The 23732-nt window shown below is 45.1% G+C and overlaps 1 protein-coding gene across 1 annotated transcript in view; it reads left to right on the forward strand.

Moving 5' to 3' along the window:
- The first annotated feature begins 271 nt into the window (after positions 1-271).
- ARHGAP39 (Rho GTPase activating protein 39) overlaps positions 272-23732 on the forward strand; it is a 62350-nt gene continuing 38889 nt past the window's right edge. Inside the window, exons 1-2 of the mRNA XM_006879221.1 lie at positions 272-351; positions 12275-12712. Coding sequence (XP_006879283.1) covers positions 272-351; positions 12275-12712 — 518 coding nt within the window. The remainder of the gene's footprint in view (positions 352-12274; positions 12713-23732) is intronic.

Consider the following 23732-nt stretch of genomic DNA (forward strand, 5'->3'; position numbering starts at 1 on the left):
CTGGGCAGGGCAGTGAGGGGGACGAGACAGGTTGAGGGCCTTGACAAGGTGGTGAGGGAGGAACTGGATGACTCTGGGTGGCTTCAGGATGGTAAGGGGCTCAGACTCCCTGGAAGCTGGAGGCCTGTGAGATGGGTCTGGACCTGCAGGACAGTTGCTCACAGTTGTCTTCTCTCTGCAGCACAGTCCCTTGCTGCCTGAACTAGAGACACCGAATGACCACTGACGCTGTGCATCCATTGGCCCCTCGGTTGTGAGGCAATAGACTGCAATGTCCCAGGCACAGGACTACGAATGTAGGAGCCATAATGCCGACGTACAAGAGTCTAGAGTCTCCGGGTCGAGCACGAGGTAAGACTTGGTGGCCATGCCTGAAGTTCAGAGACACCACTGTCTGAGGGGTCTTGGGATAGAGATGACTTTCAGAGAGCTCACAGGGTGGTCATGCCAGTCCAGGGGAACTCAAATAGGTAATACCTCTCTTGAGGGTGTAGGTGTTCCTCTTAAAGGAGGGGCTGCACAGAAGGGTGCTGGGTGTTATAAAAAGAGTGAAGACTACTGGGGGCAACTGAGTCAGAGCTTCACTAAACTCCACAGAGGGCACTGCCTTCATCAGCATCCACAACCCCAAACCAGCTTCCATCAGGTTAGCCATGCTCCCAGTGCTCCCCCACCTACTTCTATCAATTTCAAAAGCTGTCTTGCTGCTCTCCTGGGTCTGAAATCCATTACAGTAGTTTATGCAGACCTCAAAGAACCATAGTCATGATTAAAGGTTTATTAGAGAAGTTGACAAGTTACAATTGAGCTTGGCAAAAGGATACAAAATTTCTTAGGACAGCTTCTGAAGTTTTAGGTCAATATTACAAAGCTCTCCTAGTCCTGCCAATTAAGGCATCTCCCCTGCTCCCCGAGTCTCCTGTAAGCTTGGGCAAAGGTCCCTGGCTCTGGCTCCTTGGGGCAGCAGTCCCTGTGCAGCTCTGGCATACACTGGCTCACCGGCCCTCCATTGCCACTGCTCTACTGTGGGCCCCAGTCTGAGTGGCATAGGAATCTCCGGCCTCAAAGGATGCATTCCACGTTCTCCACTTCTTTGCTGATAGTGAGATTACCAGATTTTTGCCACTGGAACTACTCAGTTTAAACCTAGTGGAGTGGTGAAAATAACCAACAAACACACCCCATTTGCACATCCCCTCCCAGTAACCTCAGAAAAGACCTGTGCATCATGTATACTCACCTGAGTCCACGCCTGTGGGTCACATGTTCATGTCTGTCAACAATATTCACTCCTGTGGGTGACATGTACATATCTGCCAGTAATGTTCACACCTGTGGGTCACACACATGCCTCCTGGTCACACATAAGCCTGTGTGCCACACACATCTCTTTTTCAGCTTTGAGGATCAGTGTTTCTCACTCAGTTTAGTCTGCATTGGGTGATCGTGTTTTCCAAACACTGTTGTTTTGTTGTTGTTGTTATATTTCTTTTTAAAATAACACAAATAGGAAATGAAGAACACTCTCCCATCTGACTTTTCACTCGTTGCTCACTGTAGGCATGAATGTGTCAATGCCTTTTTGCTATAGCTTACTTGTCTGTGGTGTACCTAGTTGTCCCCTGTCCCACTGCATCTTCCCAGTTGGGTTCAGGAGGCCTGAGCTGGTGCCAGGTGTTCTGGGGCCAACGAGGGAGTCTCTGGGGCTTCAAAAGTTTGCAAGCAAGCCATTCAGAGTGATTAGTCTATTCACCTGGGGCAGTTAAGGCATGAGTCAGATATAGGAGGAGGAAAGTAGGGTTACTGGTCTCCAGAGCCACCTCCCCATCAAGAAATGAGAACTGCGTGGGATCTGGCTTCCATCACTGTTTTCATTCAAGAGTTTATAGACGAGTCCTAATCAGAAGGTGGTGGTCAGATGCAGAGTAGACCCCAGATTTTCCAAGGTCTTTACATTTTAAACCAGAACATGCCCTAGAGTCTTCTTTAAACTAAACAGTTGTTATTAGGTGTCACTGAGTCAATAGAATGAAACCCTGCCCGCTGTTGTACATCTTCATGATCTCCCCTGTGTGTAGGCTCGTCGCTGCAGTCACTGTATCAGTCCATTGCAGTCAGTGGCCTACTTTTCCAAACATCATATTTGGTCTCATTAACACATTGCTGCAAATGATGGTAAATGTGTTTCTAATCACGTTCGTCAATTTAAAAAGTGTGCGGCAATGTGTTAATAAAAGAATGTCCGCCTTGAACATTATAGCCTGTTAAGCTTTATCAGTACCACATTAAACACTGTCTGTATGGGGTCAACAACCACTCTGAAGGTTGGAGGGCAGTGAGTTTATGTCACTAGGGGAAAAACCACTCAAGAGAGAGGTGACGATGATCATCGTAGGACTGAAGAGAATGTCTTGGTGTCCCTGAATTGGACACATAGAAGCCTGTATGTTGCTGTGTCTTCTCAACAGCAACAACAAAAATAATGAAATAAAAGAAGCATTGTCAGGTTCAGCTTGGGTAGTTCCCTCTCCCGTTCATCTTTGCTGACTTAATTTTTTAATATGTAATAAGTTAGGTTCAAAGAGTTAAAATTGTACCAAGTAGTTTGTCCTGAATGTGGTCACTCCTGTATCCATCTACCCTGCCCCTCCCCCACAGGGCAGTCACCCCATCCCCCTCATTTCTGTTTATAAGATGAATGTGTCCAGGCATATTTTGGTGAAACCAGTTCCTTTCTGTGACTTGTTATCTTGATTCCCTTGGTTTAAAGGGAAGAAAACAGCTTTGTGGGAGATTTTTCCTTGGGCCCTGACAGATAGTTATAGTTGCCTTGTCAAGTAAATAGTTGCTTTTGCCCAGGGCTCAAGCCATTCCTTGTCAACAGAAAATGTCAGGTTTTGTGCAGATAGATGGAGACACTCTTTTTAAAAAAAAAAATTCAGTGAACATTTACAGAGATTTTGGATTTCCGTTCATTCATTTTTGCACTTTTCTCCCCGCCCACCCCACCCCCGATGGAGACACTCTTGAGGAGTCTGTCTACTTGGTGCCCTAGTGGTTAAGAAGCTGCACTGCAGTTCCAGAGGCATGCAGTTCAATTCCACCAGCTGCTCCATTGGAGAAAGATGGGTAATCTCCTTTTCTGTAATTAACTGCCTCTGAAAACCCACTGGAGGGTCAGCTGTGGGTCACTTCAGACCTGATGGTATACAGCAACAACAACTATGCAAATAAGAGTGCATAAAACCCCCTGTGGGCTGGGACCACTGGCCCAACATCAGCTATCAGAAGAGCAGCCAGGAGATGGAGCCAGCAGGCCTGGATGCATCGAGCAGCAGCAGGACCAGGAGACCAATCCAAGACTAAGGGTGTGTACTTCGTGGCCAAGAAGCCAGTAAGCTTCCTGAGCCAGGGACAGGAGCTGGCTGGCAGAGCAGGGCTTCTGTGCACTTCTTGGCAGAACTAAGAGAACATTTGCTGGGGTAGGACGAGAGGAGGCCTGTTCTCTGTGTGCAGCCAGTAGGAGGCCTGTCTTGCACAAGGAGCTACCCTTCAGTCCTGGATGTGCTCTTCTCTCTGGGGCTTCCAGGCCTTGCCTGTGCACCTCCCCACATCAACCCAGGCTCCTGCATAAGTAGTCTGTGAGTTTGGAGGCCTCTGCAATAGGTGATGCTGAGGGCGCGGCCGCCAGCAGGGAATGGGTTGGAGAGGGCAGGGACTCTGGATCACCTCATGGACTATCTGTGCATGGAACCTTGTTCTCCCTGGGCTTGAACATGGCCCAATCCCACTTAATTGGCCTTGCCACTGTCCTGTCAGCTTTTCTGCTTGCAAGGACTCCTGGTGACCACAGTCTCCCTGCAGAGGTATCCTCACACTCATGCACATGTCATCTGGCTCTGGCCAGAGTGTTGAGATCCCCGTAGCACTCTGTCATGCTTGCACACTGTAGAGATGGGGGTGCCTCCTTGGGAGTGCTCAGAAGGACCTTTTCCTTTTACTTGGTAGTGAACTCCTGCTGCCCTACAGCAGTCTTGTTTTTCCCACTGAGACCTCGGATACATTAGGGATTTTCCTTGAACGTAGTGTCAGGTGTGGGTGCTTAGTTGTCCTAGCAACTTTTACTGGGAATGCTGCCCTGGGAACCCTGACTGGGCTACTATCTCATCCCTAATTTCTGTTGGTAGGTCAGTGGTCTGTCTGCACAGGTGCCCATCCTTGTACATAGAGTCTTTGCAGTGTTCCTTTGTGATAGGACGGCTCCAGAGCCTCATCCAGCATGTCCTCAGCCCCTGTATGAGTGCATGTGCTTGATGCAGTGACACAGCCTTGCCAACTCCTATCAACAGATACCATCAACAGACGCAGACCCGTGGGCTGTGTTCCCAGCCTGTGACAGGTGGCTCCTCAGAGGACGCACTGTCTGCTGCTTCCTCAGGCGAGCCCTTAGCTGTCAGATACCACCCACTGTTCCCTCATCTCTGGTCTAACCTGGCCTTTTTGGTGTGCTTCTGCTGCTAGTGTGGCCAGTGGCAAGTGATGCTGTGGACACAGGCCATGGCAGGAGTGCACATAATGACCCTCAACCTGTGCCCACATATCTGTTTGCCTTTGGAGATTTTTGATGAGCAAAACTGTTAGTTTTTCATGTAACTATTCTTTGTCATTTCCTTACAATAAGTGTGACCTCTTTTTTGGCTTATTTAAAAAAATCCTTCTATAAACTGAGGTCATGACATCCTAAGTGTATTTTAAAGTTTTGTATTAACATGTGAATCTCAAAATGACCCAGGAGGTGTTGGTGGGGTGTGTTGTAACAGCACCCATCCTAGCCCCCCCATTCCCAGTGGTGGCCTCCTCATCAGTGACTTCTTGGCTGTTTCTGCTCTGCCAAGTGAGAGTCAGTTTGTCCAGGTCACCCCTCCACCGTTCATCTCCCCCTGAGTTCACCCTCTTCTGCTTTGCTCTCACTGAGCTGCCCCTTGGCTTCCCTGGCCTCTGTTCTTTACTGAGCTTCTGTGGGCTTTCCCACCAAGTCTTCATTGCCTTCCCACCTTGTCACCAGCCAGGGAGCCCTGTGGGATCTCAGGCTCAACCCTGTGTTTGCTGTGACTTTATCCTCCCTGTGATTCAGACACTACACAGCAGGGTCCACTTGGACACAGAGTGCTGTCTTGAAAAGACTAGGCAAACAATGAATAAAGACTTACTGGTACTGAAAAAAAAAAGACCAAGCATGGACATGTGGCATTAATTCTCAGGAGCAGGTTGTCTGGCTCACAAAAGAGGCCTGTGCTTCATTTTCGGGTGTTGTGATGCCTCTCACCAGTCCTCCCTTGACTCTTTGCTCCTTTATCCTCTGCGTATGGAGTGGCATCTCCCTGACAGCTGTGGCACGGAGCACGTCTCCAGAACTTGCTTGTCTTGTGGTGTGAGCGAGATGTGAGATAAGTGTGAAGTGTGTGGTGTGTCCCATGAATGAGACATGTGGTGTGTGAGAGGTGTGTAGTGTTAGTGAGATTGAGGGTTTTTGAGGTGTAAGATGTGTGAGGTATGAGTGAGGTTTTAGGTATATGGTATAAGTGAGGTGTATGGTGTGAGGGTGTGGGAGGGTGTGTGAGTTAGATATGTGGTGTGAGCTAGCTGTGGGTTGTGGAGTGAATTAGGTGTGTAGTGTGAGATGGGAGGTGCGTGGGGTGAGGTAGGTATGTGGGGTGAGATAGGTGTGTAGAGGGAGGTGAGTGAGGGGTGAGTATTTGTGAGTGAGGTGTGGTGTGAGTGAAATGTGAGACATGTGTTGTGAGAGCTATGTGGTGTGCATGAGATTTGATGTATGTGTGAGGTGTGCTATGAGTGGGGGCGTGTGAGATTAAGGTGTGAGGTGTGTGCTGTGAGGTGTGGAGGGTGTGGTGTGAGTGAGATGTGAGAGATGTGTGAACTGTGTGCTGTAAGATGTATGGTGTAAGATTTGAGATGTGGATGACGTACATGGTGTGAGGTATATGATGTGAGTTAAATGTGAGATATGTGTGAAGTATGTGGTGTGAGGTGTAATAAATGTGAGTGTGGTGTAAGCTGTGGCATGTGTGTGAGTGAAGTGTGTGTGAGGTGTGTAGTGTGAGTTAGGTCAGTGGGGGTGAGGTATGCAGGGTGAGGTATGTGCTGTGAGACGTGACGTGTGTGGGGTAAGTGGGATATGTGGAATGTGTGCTGTGAAGTGTGTGAGGTGAGAGGTGAGGTGTGTAGGGTGAGTGAGATATGATGTGTGGAGTGAGTGAGGTATGTGCTGTGAGTATATGAAGTGAGTTAAGTGTGTGGAGTGAAATGTGGGGGGTGTGGGATGAGGTGAGTGAGGTATGCGGTGTGAAATATGAGGTGTGTGGAGTAAGGTGTATGGAGCGAGTTAGGTGTGTCATATGAGATGTGAAGTGTGGGCTGAGATGTATGATGTGAGGTGTGTGGTGTGAGTGTGATGGTAGGTGTGGTGTGAGTGATTTATTTGGTATGGAGCATGTGTTGTAAGATGTGTGGTATGTGTGAGGTTGCAGTGTTAGCTTAAAAGGACTTTTTTTAGCCATTACCATAGCTCCCTCTGGTGTCCAGCTACCTTAACTGCAGACACATGGTCTTGCAAATCATCAACAGCTGTGGGACTAAGATGAGTGAGGAACTTCCCACAGTGAGCAGCAAGACTAGAAGGAGACTGGAGTAAGACCCTGTTGAGAGCAAGACCTTGGTGATGGTATTGGAGAGACTCTGGCATTGCTGTGGAGAAACTAGCAAGGTGTAGCCAAGTGGAGCCTTGAGATAAAGACCACAGTTAAAGGTTTTGCTGTGCTTGCCAGATAATTAAGGAAAAGGTGACTTATAACTGCTCTGAGGAAACCAGAACCTGGACTAATTGAGGAATTGTGCCTTGAGACTTCTGTGATAAAACCTGGATTTGCATTTGGTGATATTCTTTGTCTTATCCACTGTCCAGTTTATTTCCTTAATAAACCCTGTATTTGGTACCACAACTGTGAATAAAGTCTGTGAGTCAACAAAAAATAAACTAAACCTCTGGCTGCTGTTTTGGCTCTAGAAGCACCATGGTCTGGGCTATGGGCTCTTTATCTGCTTTCTGCCCTGGTGAGGGGCTGTGCCATTCTTACTTTCCTTCAGAGAGACAGTCTCGACCCTCTTGCCTCCATGTTCCATTTTCTATTCCTTAGGCGGAAGTGTATGCAATGTGTGATGTATGTGCTGAGGGTGAGGTGCGAGATGTGTCCTTTGAATGAAATGTGTGGAATGAGGTGTGAGGTAGATCATCCACCTGGCTCTTTTGAACATGGGAGTTCTAGTTGTCCCAGGACACTGTTGAAAACATGTCCTTTCCCTTTGACTGATTGATCTTGGCACCCTAGTTTTGAGAAACTTGAGGGCAGGAGTTGGTTGTCACCCTTGTGCAGATACTCAGCATATTCATTAAGTTCCTTCAGGTAATAGAATTAATGTGAACAATGTAGCTTGGCTGCAAGTCTCTAAGAAACTGGAGAGGAGATAGTGACCCTCTTTACTGCCTTTAGTATTTTTCAAGTGCTAGCACCTGGAGAAAGGAGAAGAAAATCCTGCCTGCCAATCCCCAAAACCTTCCACTTCATCACCAGATGGCTTGTTTTTTCCTCTTCCCCTCTCATTTTAAACACTGGCCAAATAAACTTCCCCAAACATACCTCTGGCCATATCAGTAGTGATGTGTCAATTTCTACAGAACAAAGTCCTTACACCTACCTATCCTGGCAGTGAAGGCTCTGAGGGCAGATCTCAAAACTATCTGACCTTGACCCCAAACCAACAGATCTCAACCACACCTGGTACCTGGTACCTGGTCTGTACACATTGCCCATGGAAGTCATGGCTACCAGGGACAGAGCAGCCAGGTTCCTTGCACCCCCTCTTCTCACACCCTCCCCTTCCCTCGGCCAAGAAAAGTTGAATCAGGAGTTGATGGGTGTTAAGGGTGCAGCTGCAGATGACAGACCCTGCCAGAGGACACTGGGTAAGTGTGCCCCCGTCTTGATACCAGCTCCAGTCACAGCTTCTGAAGGGTGGATACATGTTTTCTACCCTTGGGAGCCTTAGGCTCCTCTCTGCACAGGTGCCCTGAGGTGCCCTGTCCTGTGCTATCCTCTGTTCTCATGCCTCGAGATAGTCTCAGGGTGGTGTCCCAGGAGATAGCTAAGAGTTTTCTGGAAATTTTTCTGGAAAAGTATCCTGCCCATTTGTACGGGAGTGCTCTAAAAAAGGGAACAGACAGTTGTTCTCTGTATAGAGAGATCAGAATGTTCAAATAAATTTGAATGCATTTTAGGCAAAAAGGAGAGTAGTGTAGAGTCAGCTTGTATGCATCTCTGTCACAGGCCATCTGGGGGAGTCTTTCTCTGAGCTATGAAAGTGGGAGGCAGAGGTCCATCATTGGGTACCATGAATGGTCAGGACTTGAGTGCCTGGGTAGTGACCAACTGCAGAGTGAATACTCTAGAGCTCTAGTCACTTGCTACCCAGGGAGGCCCCTCATATCTGCACATCATCAGCCCCAGAGGTACAAAGTAGAGGATGTTGGGCTGGCTTACGTCACCCATTACAGTCTCTGGGGCCCACAGTAAGCACTAGTGCCCAGAGCAGAAGCCCTCACTACCCTGGGCACTGGGGCACCCCTAGTCCTCCTCAAGGACTGCTTGCCCTCGCCCAAGGTAGCCCTTTCCCGCTGTCCTGCCCACTGGGACACCGTGTGCCGCTCCAAGACTAGGACCACGTCTTGTCCTCATGGACACCTGCCTGGTGGCACAGCTGTGATGCCAACTGCTTGGGCATGTCTTCACCCTGGTGTAGCAAGGTAATGTGGCAGGTGACTTGACATGACCCAGTGACGGGCCAGGAGATGTACCATGGTGGGATCACGTAACCAATTGCCTCAACATGACTGTCTGAGGGTGGTGGCTCACTCGTTCCTCTAAGGAGGGTGAGGTGGAGAAGCTCCTTGACCATGCGCACACACTCCTTCCCTCTCTGGGGTGACTGACATCCCCCTCAACCCGTGATGCTCCTCCCCCAGGAAAGCACTCCTCCCCCTAAACATTCTCCTTGCTCCAAAACTCAGAACCCAGCTCCTCTTGCCTCAACATGCACCGCCCCCAAACACACACTTCTCTTAGACTCTCTTCACTTCACCCTCCCAGAAAGCATCCTCCCCCTAAACAAGTTCCACACCCTAATAATGCTCTGCATTCAAATCTTTTCCCTCCTAAATATGCTTCTCCCTCCTAGACATGCTCCTTCCCCAAACACGCTCCTCCCTCTTAAACATGCTTCTCCCTCCTAGACATATGCTCCCCAAACACACTCCTCCCTCCTAAGAGCGCTCCACCCTCCTAAACCGCGCTCCTCCCTCCCAAACACGCTCCGCCCTCCCAAACAAGCTCTGCCTTCCTAAACAAGCCCCGCCCTTCTAAACATGCTTTTCCCTCCTAAACATGCTCCTTCACCTAAACACCCTCCTTCTCCCACACATACTCCTTACCTTAAACACACATCCCCTCCTTGGTCTCTCTCCTCCTTCCCTCTCCATGCTCCTCCCCCTGAGGTGACTCTCCTCCTCACCCCCCTTCCTCCTCTGAGTTGATGACGCTCCTCCTCTCTCCCAAGGTGACACGCCTCTCTCTGGGGACCCAGGCGGAAGCAGATCCTGCCAAGACCAGGGCACTGCTGAAATTGGCTGGCAGCAAATTCAAGCATATTGCCTCATACCATTTATAAGGATAAAATTAACATCCAAAAATACGGAGATGCATTCTTTTTAAGATAAACTTTCTGTTTTAGAACAGGAAAGATATGACTCCAGTTCCTCGGGCCACATGAGGTGCTGTCACAGAAAGGGATGGATGTGGTGAAATGTGGCCACAGCCATAGCACCCGATCCTTCTCAGTGCTCCCGAGACCTAACCCGGCACTTCAAGGCTTCTCGTGACCCCTTTGACTTGGGTTTCTGAATGTCTTGGCAACTCTCTTGGAAGGGATTCTCATTCCTGAGAGTTCGGTGATTTTTTCTGTAGGCAGTCATTGTTTTTATCCTTTTGAATCTATTTGACTTGCAGTGACTGCGTGAGAGAGTGAACCTGCCACACAGGGTGCCAGGCCTGCAGGTGACCAGGTCCTTCTCCAAGCTACTAGGGGGTTAGCACCTCAGCGCTTAATGACTGTGGCACCTGACTCTTACAGACAGCCATTCCTCCTGTCTAATAGCATTCTCTTAAGCCAGGAAGAGCCATTGTCTTTCACCTCCCCTCATGTCCCCACAGAGCCATGGCTATCAGCTCTCCACCCATGTCCCCATAGAGCCTGTGTGACAAATTTCCCCCAACCAAGTCTTCACAGAGCCTGTGTCTCCCATATTCCCACCCCCCTGTGTCCCCTCAGAGCCTGTGTCTCTCCATTTCCTCTCATGTCTCCACAGAGCCATGTCTGCCAGTTTCCCCCCATGTCACCACCGAATCTGTCTCCCCCACTGTGTCCCATAGAGCCTGTGTTTCTCCACTCCCCCTCCAAATACCCACAGAGCCTGTGTCTGCCAGATCCCTCCCCCTCACTGTGTCCCCACAGAGCCTGTCTCTCGGATCCCCCTATGTCCCCACAGAGCCTGTCACCCAGATCCCCCCCCCCCGTATCCCTACATAGCTTGTGTCCCCAAATCCCCCCGGGTCTGCTCAGGGCCTTTGTCTCTATTCCTTCTCACATCCACACAGAGCCTGTGTTCCCAAACTCCCCTCCCATGTCCACACAGAGCAGTGTCTCCCCGAACTTCTGTCTCTCCATTCCTGCCTTTGTCACCACAGGGCCTGTGTCTGTCAGACCCTCATGTCCCCAGTGAGCCTGTGTCTCTTCTAACTCTACTTCCCATGTCCCCACAGAGCCTGTGCCTCCCAGTTTCCCCCATGTCCCCACAGAGCCATGTCTTCCAGCTCCCCGCCATGACCACAGAAGCTGCTCCCTCCCTCCACTTTCTGAAAGCTGTTAATCTCCTTTCTGTTTGCAAGGACTTGGGGCCAGAGTTTGGGGGGTGCTGTCAGGAGTCTCGTGGGATGACTTCAGATGGGGTTTATCCCTTTGTTTCCCAGGCTAGACAAGGTGGTGGTCTTGGGACAACAGGGCAACTTCTCATCAAAACATGGCCCTCGTAGCGTGTTCTGCCTCAGCTTCTCTCCTTCACCTCCCTTGTTGCTTTAAACAGCTAACACCCTACAGCCACACTAGGGTATGAGGGCTGGGGTCACACCCTTCCTGTGGTTCCCACACAAGAATTATTAACGTAACTGATGTTAATGAGACTAGTGTATTAAGGAATACGTTAGTTATTCATTTTGTCGATATTAATATGTCTCCCTGTTCCTGTCCCATTCAGCCCATCTTATCAGCCATAAGCAGTTCTGATGCTAGCCTCTGAGGGACACAGTGTGCGCACTGACGTACGGATGAGACTTCTCCTGCACACAGCACATCATCCCCAGTACACCCTCACACACATGGTGTCCTCACTTTCTCTTACTTACACATACCTTTGTACACACAGGATGTCCTCACTTTCTCACACACACACATCCTGACACACACTCATGTTATCCTCACTTTCTCTGACACACACATCCTCTTTTTCTCACACACATGTCCTCATTTTCTGTCTCACACACATGTACACACACACACACACACACACACAGGATGTCCTCACTTTCTCACACACACACACCCCCAGCATCCTGGCATGCACACACAGCCGTGGGTGGTAGGAGTTGCTTGGCTGAGGCCCCATCCTGAAAGGGAAGGTTCAGTTGATGAAAGGAAGGCCAGCCCTAGGCAGCCACCCAGGAGTTAGATGCCTCAGCGGTGACATGGACACTCCCTCTGCTCTCTGCCTTCACACTCCATCAGACTAACAGTGTGTGGAGAGGTCGCCCACGGCCCTCCCTTGCCCCAGCCTGGCTGCCCCCTCTTGCCAGCAAGCCCTCTCTAAGCCAGGCACTGTACTGTGGGCTAGCACCTCTGTCCTTGTCCCAGTTGAGGAAAACTGAAGTGACATCCAAAGGGCTGCATGCCCCTGGGATTCTGACCACTTGAGCACCAGAATGGCCACTGGGTTGGGCTCTCTTCTCTGCATGGTAGGGCTGTGGGGGCAGGACCTCTGGCCAGACACAAACCCGGGACCCCTCTGACTTCTCTACCTTGTGACCCTCTGCAGGCTGGAATGGGTCGAGATCATCGAACCACGCACCCGAGAGCGCATGTATGCCAACCTGGTCACGGGTGAATGCGTGTGGGACCCGCCAGCGGGCGTCCGCATCAAGCGTACTAGCGAGAACCAGTGGTGGGAGCTCTTCGACCCAAACACCTCACGCTTCTACTACTACAATGCCACCACCCAGCGCACCGTGTGGCACCGGCCGCAGAACTGTGACATCATCCCACTGGCCAAGCTGCAAACCCTGAAGCAGAACACTGAATCCCCCCATGCCTCCGCAGAGAACAGCCCAGGCCGGGGCAGTGCTGTCAGCTGTGAGGGCAGCCCCAGTGCTGCTCTTGAGCCTGAGCCTGAGGCCAGCGAGAAGGCGCAGGAGGCCCTTGGTCGAGCAGTTCGGCCATCGTTGTTCACAGCCACGAAGGAGGAATGTGGCAGCAGGTGAGGACAGGTTGGGCAGGTCGGCCTGCAACAAGTGGTCAGAGAGGGCTGTCTCCTCAGCAGCATGGGCTCACTCTGCCATAGCTTCCTTCCTTGCTAGGGCAGAATTGGTGTGTGTGGGTATACAGAGGCAGTTGGCTGCCTGTACAGGAGACATCTACCCAGCATTCTTCTCCTCTGGAATGTCCACTTTCTGGAATGCTTTCATGGAGGATAGAGGTGCTGGCTGTGTAGTGATATCAAGAGGCAAGAGTATCAGGGACCTTCCTCTGCTCCCTCAGATGGGACAATCCTGAGATTCCCCCCGCCCCCCCCCAGAGCAAACACAGTGGGAGCTGCTCTATCCCAGGTGTCCACAGTGGGAGCTCTTCCATGCTGAGTGTCTACAGTGGGGGCTGATCCACCCCAAGAGTCCACAGTGGGGTCTCTCAGATCGTGAGTGTCCACAGTGGGGACTACCTCATCCTGATTTACTTACAAAGGAAACCCAATAAGATTAAGCACTAATTTCTCAGCAGAAACCATGTGAGCAAGAAGACAATGGGATGGCACTAAAAAACTCAGAAAGAAAACAACTGTCCATGAAACATGATGGATTAGGACCTTCTCAGAAAAGCAGAAATTAAGAGAAATGGTGAAAACCAGGCCAGTTTTGAAAGAAATACTGTAAGAAATCCATCATAATGAGTCAGCACAGAAAAGTAACAGCAGCAGCTCCAAAAAGGACCCAACAATATGTCAGCAGTAAACTTTATCAGTAATCACACTGAATGTGGATGGTTTAAATGCACAAGTGAAAAGAAAAAAAAATAGCAGATTGAATTTAAAAAAATTAAAATACACTATTTACAAGAGACATATCTGAGAAGCAACAATAAAGACATATAAAAATCAAAGGGTAGAAAGAAATATACCAAGCTCAAGCAAATGACAACCAAAACTGGCATTATTAATCTCTGTTAAAATAGACTTCAGGGTAAAAACCAGCATAAGTCACAAGGAAGGACAATATATAATGCTTAAAGGGTCAATGGAGCAAGAGGACATAGCCTTAAATTATATCTACATTCTTAATGATAGAGCTACAAAATACACAAAGCAAATGTTAACAGATTTGAACGAAGAACTAGACAGCACTACAGTAGTAGTAGGAGACTACTATCTCAACATCACTGAAGGGTGACTCAAAAGTAACTCAACAAAGATGCAGAAGAAATAAATTATACAATTGACCAACTCACCCTCCCAGACATATACAAGAGTAATGCACTCAACAAAAGTTCAAGAGACATTCATCTCCAGCACACATGGAACATTCTCCAGACTGGACTATATGTTAGGTCAAAAAGCAAGCCTCAATAAATTAATAAATAAATAAATGTTGTAAAGCATCTTCTCAGACCTCAATGTTATTCTGAATCAACCACAAAAGGATAAAAGATAAAGTGCACTTGAAAGTGAAATAATACCCTTCTTGATTACTGCTGAGTAATAGAAGAAATTTAAAAAATGAAATTAGAAATATCTCTTGAAACAAAAACGAAACACAACATAACAGAACTTCTTGGATACAGCAGAAGGTAGTACTCAAAGGTCAGTTCATAGCAATAAGCAAACACTTCAAAGAGAAAGAAAAACCTTAAATCAACTTCTTAGCCCAACATCAACAAAAGGAACAGCAAGCAAACTCCACAACCCTTAGAAAAAAGGAAATTGTAAAGATACAGGGAGAAATAGATGGAATAGAAAACAGAAAAACAGTTGAACCTTCAAGATCAGGAGTTGGCTCTTGGGTATTTAAAATTGACAAACCTAACAAAGAAAAACAAAGACAGGACACAAATAACTTGAATAAAAAATTAAATGGTTGATGACACAATAGAATCAACCAAAATAAAAAAGGTATAGAATATTAAGAAAAACATTATCTGAGAGGCTGGGCTCTATGAGGAGAAGTGTGGCATCAGGATTGGAGGAAGACTCATCAACAATCTGCGTTATGCAGATGACACAACCCTGCTTGCTGAAACTGAGGAGGACGTGAAACGCTTGCTGCAGAGGATCAAGGACTGCAGCCTTTAGTATGGATTGAGGCTCAATGTCAAGAAGACAGATTCTCACCACTGAACCAATTGGCAACATCAAGATGGATGGTGAAGAGGTTGAGATTGTTAACAACTTTAGTTTGGTTGGCTCCACAGTCAACATTCTTGGCACCAGTAGCCAGGAAGTAAAAAACTGTATTGCGATGGGAAAGTCTGCTGTTAGGGACTTCTCGAGGGTACTGAAGAGCAATGGTGTCATTTTGGAGACTAAGGTGCATTTGATACAGGCCATGGTCTTTGCAATCACTTGTTATGCGGGAGAGGAGTATTGAATGTACCATGGACTGCCAAGAAACAAACAGATTCATCCTGGAGAGGGTTAAACTAGGCTTCTCCTTGGAGGCAAGGATTCTGGGGCTTCATCTGACATACTTTGGACATGTTGTAAGGAGGGACAGGTCCTTGGAGAGGGACATCATGCTTGGGAGGGTGGAGGGATGGCACAAGAGGGGAAGACCGTCTGTGAGGTGGATTGATTCAGTGACTGGGGTAATCAGGACGGGTGTGTCAGAGGTAGTGTGATTGGCACAGGATAGAGCAGGGTTTAGGGCTGTTGTACATAGGGTCGCTATGAATTGCAAGCGACTTGACAGCACATGTTAACAATGAAATATGCAGGGAGATACGGAGTCAGAGAATCAAAAGGAACAAACTCAGTTGGCATTTCTTAAACTCAAGGAATTCTTTGAAGAACAAATTTAATCCCCAAGTTGTAATACTTAAATATGCTATGGGCATAATACTGAATGATCAAGGAAGCATTAAAAGAAGATGAAAGGAGTAAACATAGTCACTGTACCAAAAATAACTGGCAGATAGAAGAATTTCATGAATCAATATATAACCAAGAGGCAATGGTGATGAAGGAGGCAGTTCAAACTGCTCTGATGGAACTAGCAAGAAAATAAGACTCTAGGAATACCAGTTGACATATTTTAGCAAACAGGTGCTGCCCTGGGCGTGTTCACCAGGTTGTGCCAAGGAATTTTGAGGACAACTACCTGACCAACTGACTGGAGGAGATCTATATTTATTCTCATTTAAAACAAAACAAACCATCTGACAGTGTGGAAATTTTCAAACAGTATCAGAACAGATAATCGGGATGGGAGTGTCAGAGACAGTGCGATTGGCACAAGACAGATCAGAGTTTAGGGCTGTTGTACATAGGGTCGCTGTGAGTCACAAACGACTCGACGGCACATAACGACAACATCACTAATATCACACACAAGCAAAACCTTGCTGAAGCGACTCTACAGCATATAACAACAACAACAACATCACTAATAACATACACAAGCTAAATCTTGCTGAAGATTTTCCCAAAATGACTGGATCAGTATATTGACAGAGAATTACCAGAAAAACAAGCTGGGATTAGAAGAGGCCATGGTACTAGGGACATCATTACCAGTGTCAGATGGATCCTGGCTGAAAGCAGAGAGCATCAGAGGAATGTCTGTTTTATTGACGTCGCAAAGGCATTTGACTCTGTGGATCACAAGAAACTATGGCTAAATCTAAGAAATGGGAATCCAGAACACTTGATTGTGCTCGTACAAAACCTATTCTTGGACCAGGAAACAGTTGTCAGAACAGAGCAAGGAAACACTGCATGGTTTAAAATCAGGATCGGCGTGCATTAGGATGCAACCTGTCTCCATACCTTTTCAGTCTGTATGCAGAACAGATCATTCAGGAGGCTGATCTTCATGGGGAGGAATGTGACATCAGAATGGGAGGATGTACATGACACAGACTTCCTTGCTGAAACTGAATAGGATCTGAAGTGTCTGCAGTAGAAGATCAAGGACTGTAGTCTTTAATATGAACTGAAGTGCAACATCAAGAAAACAAAGATTCTCAACCACTAGGGCAATTGGCAGCATCATGATAGATGGAGAAGAGATTGAGATTGTGAACAGTTTCAGCTTGCTTGGTTTCACAATCAGTACTCTTAGCACCAGCAACCAGGAGATCAAAGGATGAATTGCCCAGGGAAAATCTGCTGTCAGGGGCCTTTCCAGAGTACTGAAAAGCAGCAATACTAGTCTAAAGACCACAGTGTGCCTGATCCAGGCCATGGTCTTCAGAATTAAATGCTATGCATCAGAGAGCTGGACAATGAATAAGGATGACAGAAAAATAATTGATGCTTTGGAGTTGTGGTGCTGGAGACGAGTCTTGAACACACCGTGGACTGCCAAAAGAATAAATTAATCTGTCCTGAAGAGAATTAAACCAAGTTGATCTCTGGAGGCAAGGGTTTTAAAGCTCTGTCTCACATAATTTGGGCATGTTGCCCAAGGAGGGACCAGTCCTTGGAGAAGTCCATCATGCTTGGGAGGAAGGACAGCTGTTATGCGTAGGGACACTATGAGTCGCAGGCAACTCAATGGTATATAACAACATCAATAAGTGCAATTCACAACAGGCATGCAAAGATGGTATGGTTCAGCATAAGAAAAACAATCCATGTAATCCACCACATCAATGAAACAACTGATGCTGAAAAGGCTTTTGACAAAAATCCAGCACCTGTTGCTAAAGACATTCCTTTGTAGACAGCGACCAGGAAAAGGAGCCCTCTTATCACCATGCCTATCCAATATTATATTGGAAGTCCTTGCTATATCAGTAAAGCAAGAGGAATAAAAAGCCATCCATATTGACAAAAAGAAGGTAAAACTATAATCTGGAGTAAGAAGTGCACTACAAGGTGAATTACGGGAAGGGGGGAGGGAGGAGAGGGAGGAAAATGTGTATCAGTGAATGAAGAAAACCTATCCTTCCTGTAAACTCTCTTTAAAATCACAAGTGTTTCTAAAGGAGGTAAAACACAATTTGATTTGTGGCGGGAGGCTGGAAAGGAAATGGAAAAGATCTAGTGGGATCCTAAATAATGCTGGGTATAATTCAGTGAAGATTAATTTTATGAAACACACTGTATGGGAATGATTGTATGAAACACAGTGTGAGTAAAGGAAAGTATAAAACACAATGTATACCAATTTTGTGTGCATACAAATATAAAACAATTTTTTTAAAAAGAAAGATGTAAAACTATCTCTATATGCAGATGTTATGTTAGTGTACATAGAAAATCCCAAAGATCAAGCAAGAACACTCTTGGTACTAGTAGAACAATTTAGCAGAGTGGCAGGATATAACATCAACATAGAAGAATCAGTCAGATTTTTCTACAGTAGCTAAAGAACATAGGAAGGGGGAGCGGGGGTGGTGGTGGAGGAACCCTGGGGCGCCTGAGCGTCCCCCCCCGATCCTCGCCGCGCCCCCCCAACCCCGCGTCCCCTCCCCCAGCTCCCCATTCTCCCCACCCGCGGGCGACCGCCCTTCCCCCACCCATCCCCTCTCCCCGTGGCACCTGTAATAAAAAAAAGAAGAAGAAAAAGAAAGAAAGGGGGAGCGGATACCATTTACATTGTTTTATGTGTACTGTAGGGTCGGAACCGACCCATAGATGACCCTCCAGTGGTTTTTCAGAAGCAGTTAAGCGCATGGGAGGAGATTGCCCATCCTTCTCCTGCAGAGCAGCTGGTGGTCTAGAATCCCGTGCCTTCAGGATTGTAGTGCAGCTTTTTGCCACAAGGCCACCAGCGCTCCCTTCAACCGAAATACTTTAATACAAATTTAACTGGAAACACATAATACCCATAAGGAGAAAATTATGAAACACGACTACAAAAACCAGAGACCACAAAAACCAGAAACCTGGATAAATGGTAAAATGGACTATGTTCAAGGATAGGGAGACTCAGTATTGTGAAAATTGCAATTCTGTGAAAATTAATCTGCAGTTTTAATACAATCCCAGTACAGATACTGACATCATTCTTCAAGGAAATAGAAGAGGCATTTTCCACCTTTGTTTGAAAAGGAAAGGAAGCATCATACTCCATGATCTCAAAACCTACTATATAATACACATCCAAAAACTTCTCCAACAGGGTAAAAAGGGAAGCCAAAGACTGGGGGAAAAGTATTTGGTAATGACATATCAGATAAGGGACTTATATCCAGAATTTATAAAATACTTGAGCACCACAAGAATATAAAGGTAAATAATCCAATTGAAAAATGGGCACAGGATATGAACAGACACTTCACCAAAGACATTCAGATGGCCAACAAGCACATGAAGAAATGTTTAAAATCCCTAGGTCTAAAAGAGATGTAAATCAAAACAACTATAAGTTGCCATCTCACCCCAGTCAGAATAGCAAAATTTAACAGAACAGCAAGCAACAAATGCTGGCGAGGTTGTGGAGACACTGGAACCCTTACTCACTGTCGGTGGAAGTGTAAAATGGTGCAACCACTGTGGAAGGTGGTATGGCGTTTTCTCAAAAAGCTGCAAATAGAGATACCATTTGATCCAGCAATTCCACTACTAGGAATATACCCCAAAGAGACCATAACTGACACCCAAGCATATATATGCATACCCATGTTTATCACGATTTTGTTCATAATAGCAGGGAGTTGGAAACAACCCAAGTGCCCATCAACAAACAAATGGATAGAGAAGCTGTGGTCAAGTCACACAATGAAATACTACGCTGCATTGAAAAACAAGGAACTCATGCAATATTAATCAAAATGGGTGACCCTGGAGGACATTATGCTGAGTGAAGTATGTCAGTCACAAAAGGACAAATACTGCATGGTGCCACTGTTGAAAAACAGGTCTGACCTCGGGGTTGGGGGGAGACTGAGAAAGATGGGTTTAATAATGTATACTATTTTGAAACAGATGAGGGAGAAAACTGTTTAAAAGTGATATGTGATCAGGTACCTTTGTCATGACGGAAGTCCAGAGTGAAGGCTGCATAGTGGAGTGGACCTCGGGTGAGGGATTGTAAAACAAAGAATTTTCCTTTTACTTTTACAAGAGGGTAGTGTACTGGGGGGAGGGTTGGGAGAGGAGAAAAGTGCAAAAATGAATGAATGGAAATCCAAAGTCTCTGTAAATTTTCACTGAAATTAATAATATATATATATAAAAACACAAACCACCCTTCTATATACAGCCATAGTAATAAACCAGCATGGTTCTGGCACAGCAACCAATAGCCCAATGGGAGAGAATCGAGAACCCATAAATCAGCCCATATCCCTGTGGTCAGCTGATCGTGGCAGGCAGTCAAAAATCCTGTAGATAGGAAGCCTCTTTAACAAATGGTGCCTGAAAAATTGAACATCTGTCTGCAGAAAATTGAAACACACCTCACATCTGATGCACACTCTTCTTAATTTTAAACCATGTGGTGTTCACTTATTCTCTTAGCATAACAGCCTCTTGGTCTAGGTTTCATATGAGCACAATTAAGTACTCTGGGATTCTCATTCTTCTCAATATTAGCTGTAATTTGTTACAACCCACATAGTCATATGCCTTTGCATAGTCAATAAAGCAGAAAGAGATTCCTTCTTATATTATTTGCTTTCAGCCAGGATCCATCTGGTGCCACAGCCTTTTCTAAATCCAGTTTGAAATTCCAGAAATTCAGTATCAATGTACTGTTCTATCAGTTTTTTTTATTTATATATGTTTACATTTTTAATAAAACTTCAGTTTAAGAGTAAATGAGCTTACATAAAATGTATCATTTAAAAAATAATTTTCCAGACAATATCAATATTTCAATGTCAATATCTAATCATAATTACATATATATAAACACAAGTCTTTTTATGTGAGCTATCAATTATACTATCTACAAGATAACTTTAAAATTTGTAATGAAAAAACATAGTTCAAGGAAGAGAGTTAAAATGAAATAATACTACTTAAATCTTATTGAAGAATTAACACTGTATAAATTTTTGTTGTTATGTACTTTAGAGTTGGAACTGACATAGATTAACCTCTACTGGGTTTTAAGAGTAAATCACACAGGAGGAGGTTGCCCCTCTTTCTTTCACAGAGCAATTGGTGGATTAGAACTGAATGCCTTTGGGTTGGTAATACAGCTCCTTAACCACTAGGCTCCTTGAGCTCTCATATAACTTTTCAGTATGCCTTTACAGCTTGTATTCGCTTCTTCACTCTCACTCTTGCTCTCGCTCTCTTGTAGAAGCCTACAGAGAAATTAGTTTCCCATTCAACAAGTTTGTCCATAAAGTGTCCTGCGATACTGTGTCAGCACTCCACCCGTTTCCTACCTTGGTTTCTGGTTTTCTTCCATCTGATTTTTTTTTTTTATCTTTTCCTACCTTCTCCTCTTTACTTTTGGAAAAATATTGTCTTTTTATAATATATATTTTTCCAAGGAACATGTTCTTCTCACTTGTTACTATTCATTTACGGGACTGAGTATGTTTTTACTGAAAGATCATGACATTTTCTTTGACATTAAAGGCCAAAAGTAGATAGACAGATGGAAATAGATAATATAGTTACATAGAGATAGACATACAAAGTGATATATATGAATATATATCTCTATCTATCTATCTATCTATCTATCTATCTCTATGAGTGTGTATATGTATAAGCTTGATATTGTTAGCTGCTATGAAATAAGACCATGATTCATGGAGACCCTATGTAACTTTTATTCATCTTTAGTAAATTTGAAAATACAAAACTAGTAGATGTGGGGGGAGAGGTTGAATAACAATGAAATAATTATTTCGTTTACTTTTTAAAAAGAAGAGCAAATGGGGGATTGGCAGGGAGAAAAGTGCAACAATGAATGAATGGAAATCCAAAGTCTCTGTAAACTTTAAAGGAAACAATTTAAAATTAAAAAAGTTTAAAAAAATACAAAATTATAATCAATATTTTATATTGACCAAAAGCCAAAATCAAAATCACTAACATTGAGTTAGTTCCAACTCATAGTGATCTCTGCCAGGTTTCCAAGGTTGTAAATCGTCACGAGACAATACTTCTTCTCTGATGGAACTTTTGGAATATTTGAACTATCAGTCTTTCTACTAGCTGCCTGATACAGTACTTACTATACTTTCAGGGTCCCTTGATGTTAACCGAACTGGCATTGAATTGAAGAAAATTTTGTTGATTTCCAAATTACTTTCAAGATAGGTTTAAATAAATATTGAGAGCTTTTTGTGAAGCTATGTATTCACTTAAGAATTTATTGTTAAGCATTACTAAAATGTAAAAAATAATATTTCATTACAAAAATATTACTTGATAATACATACTTTCTTTATCTTTGGAATCTGGCAGCATAGCCCATAAGGAGTTTTGCTGTTAATCTGAAGACAGTGTTTCTGGTGATTCAAATCCACCAGCACCTCCTTTTGAGAAACATGGGAAATCTCCTGTGAAATTTTGTCTCCAAAATCCCACTAAAAATTCAGCCCTGAGTCAACATGAACTTTACAGCAATGAGAGAGAGAGAGAGAGCGAATAAGAAAGTTTGAGTGAGTCAAGACTTAATTTCACTTTATCTGATATGTGACTAGATGAGACAACTGTCAGGTCACTGAATAACTTTAAATAAATTTGAAACAAAGCAGTGGAAAGAAGGGGAAATAAGTTAAGAAAAAGCATATTATCTAGGTGTTCTAAATCACAACTTCCAGACAAAGACAGCTACCCAAGCCTTCACCCTGGCACATGGCACAATGTGAAAGGGGCAGGATTCAATTTTAGGAAAGATGTATAATTCACAGGCAAGCCGCAAGTAGCAATTACAACCCCTAGCAAGGAGAAGGCAATGTGGAAGCACCTGCCGGTCATGAGATGTTACATTTCAGGATCACCCATCCGTAGATACATTCATCAATGTCACTTTCCACCATAAGGTATAAAAGCAAATGTACACATCCTTAATGAGCTGCTTTATTTTTAACTAATTTACAGAAATGGCATATTTGTAAATAGATCTTTTCTAGCAGACAATATAATGTATATTCATGGTCTATTGTTTAAAAGGCATTACAACCCTAAATAATTTATAATAACAGAAATCCCTCACTACCATTAAGTAAATTCCAGCTTTCTCTGCACGACAGAGAAAAGACACTCCACAGGATTTCCAAAGGTTGTAAATCTTTACAGAAATCAACTATCCCATCTTTCTCCCTCAGAGCTACTGGTGGATTCGAACCTTCTGACAACCACAGTCTTTCAAGTACCACTAGAGCATCTAAAATCCCTAATAAAGTTTTAAGTTTTATGGGCTTTTATATTTCACTCTGCTGACACTCGCAAAACTTGTATTTTTCTGTTTGCTTTTCATGTCTGTATTGTGCTGCATGTTGTTGTTATGAGCCATCAAACTGACTGTGATTAATAGCAATCCTATACAGAGTAGCTCTGAACCTCACCCTACCCTAAGCCAATCTCACTGTCTTTTGACACACTTAACCCTATTACCACAGTGATGTGTCAATATATTTCACCCAGTCTCTTCCTCACCTCTGCACCACTCTTTGAAGCATGATGTCCTCTTCCAAAGACTGGTCCCTCCTGGCAGCATGCCCTAAGTATGTTAGACAGAGCTTCAAAATCTTTGCCTCTAAAGAGCACCTTGGTTTTACCCTCTCCAGGACAGATCTGTTTATTCTCTTGGCAGTCCATGCTATCTATGTTCACTATTCTTCTTCAGTACTACAACTAAAAGCCATCTATTCCTCTCCTGTCATCCTTAGTCATCATCTAGCTCTCTAATGTGTAGCAAATAATTGCAAAGACCGTGATCTGGATCAAGTGCACCTTAATCTCTAGATGGACATCTTTGCTTTTCCTCACACTGGAGGGTCCCTGACACAGATTTTCAAAGTTAGCCACTATTGGTTGTAATCCACACAGTAAAATGTCTTTGCATAGTCAATGAAGCACAAATAGAATTTCCTCTGATACTCTCTGCTTTCAGCCAAGATCCATCTGGCATTGGCTATTATGTTCCTAGTGG

The sequence above is a fragment of the Elephantulus edwardii genome, unplaced genomic scaffold, assembly GCF_000299155.1.
Source record: "Elephantulus edwardii isolate Elephantulus edwardi_28Jun2011 unplaced genomic scaffold, EleEdw1.0 scaffold00003, whole genome shotgun sequence".
In the NCBI taxonomy this organism is placed as follows: Eukaryota; Metazoa; Chordata; class Mammalia; order Macroscelidea; family Macroscelididae; genus Elephantulus; species Elephantulus edwardii.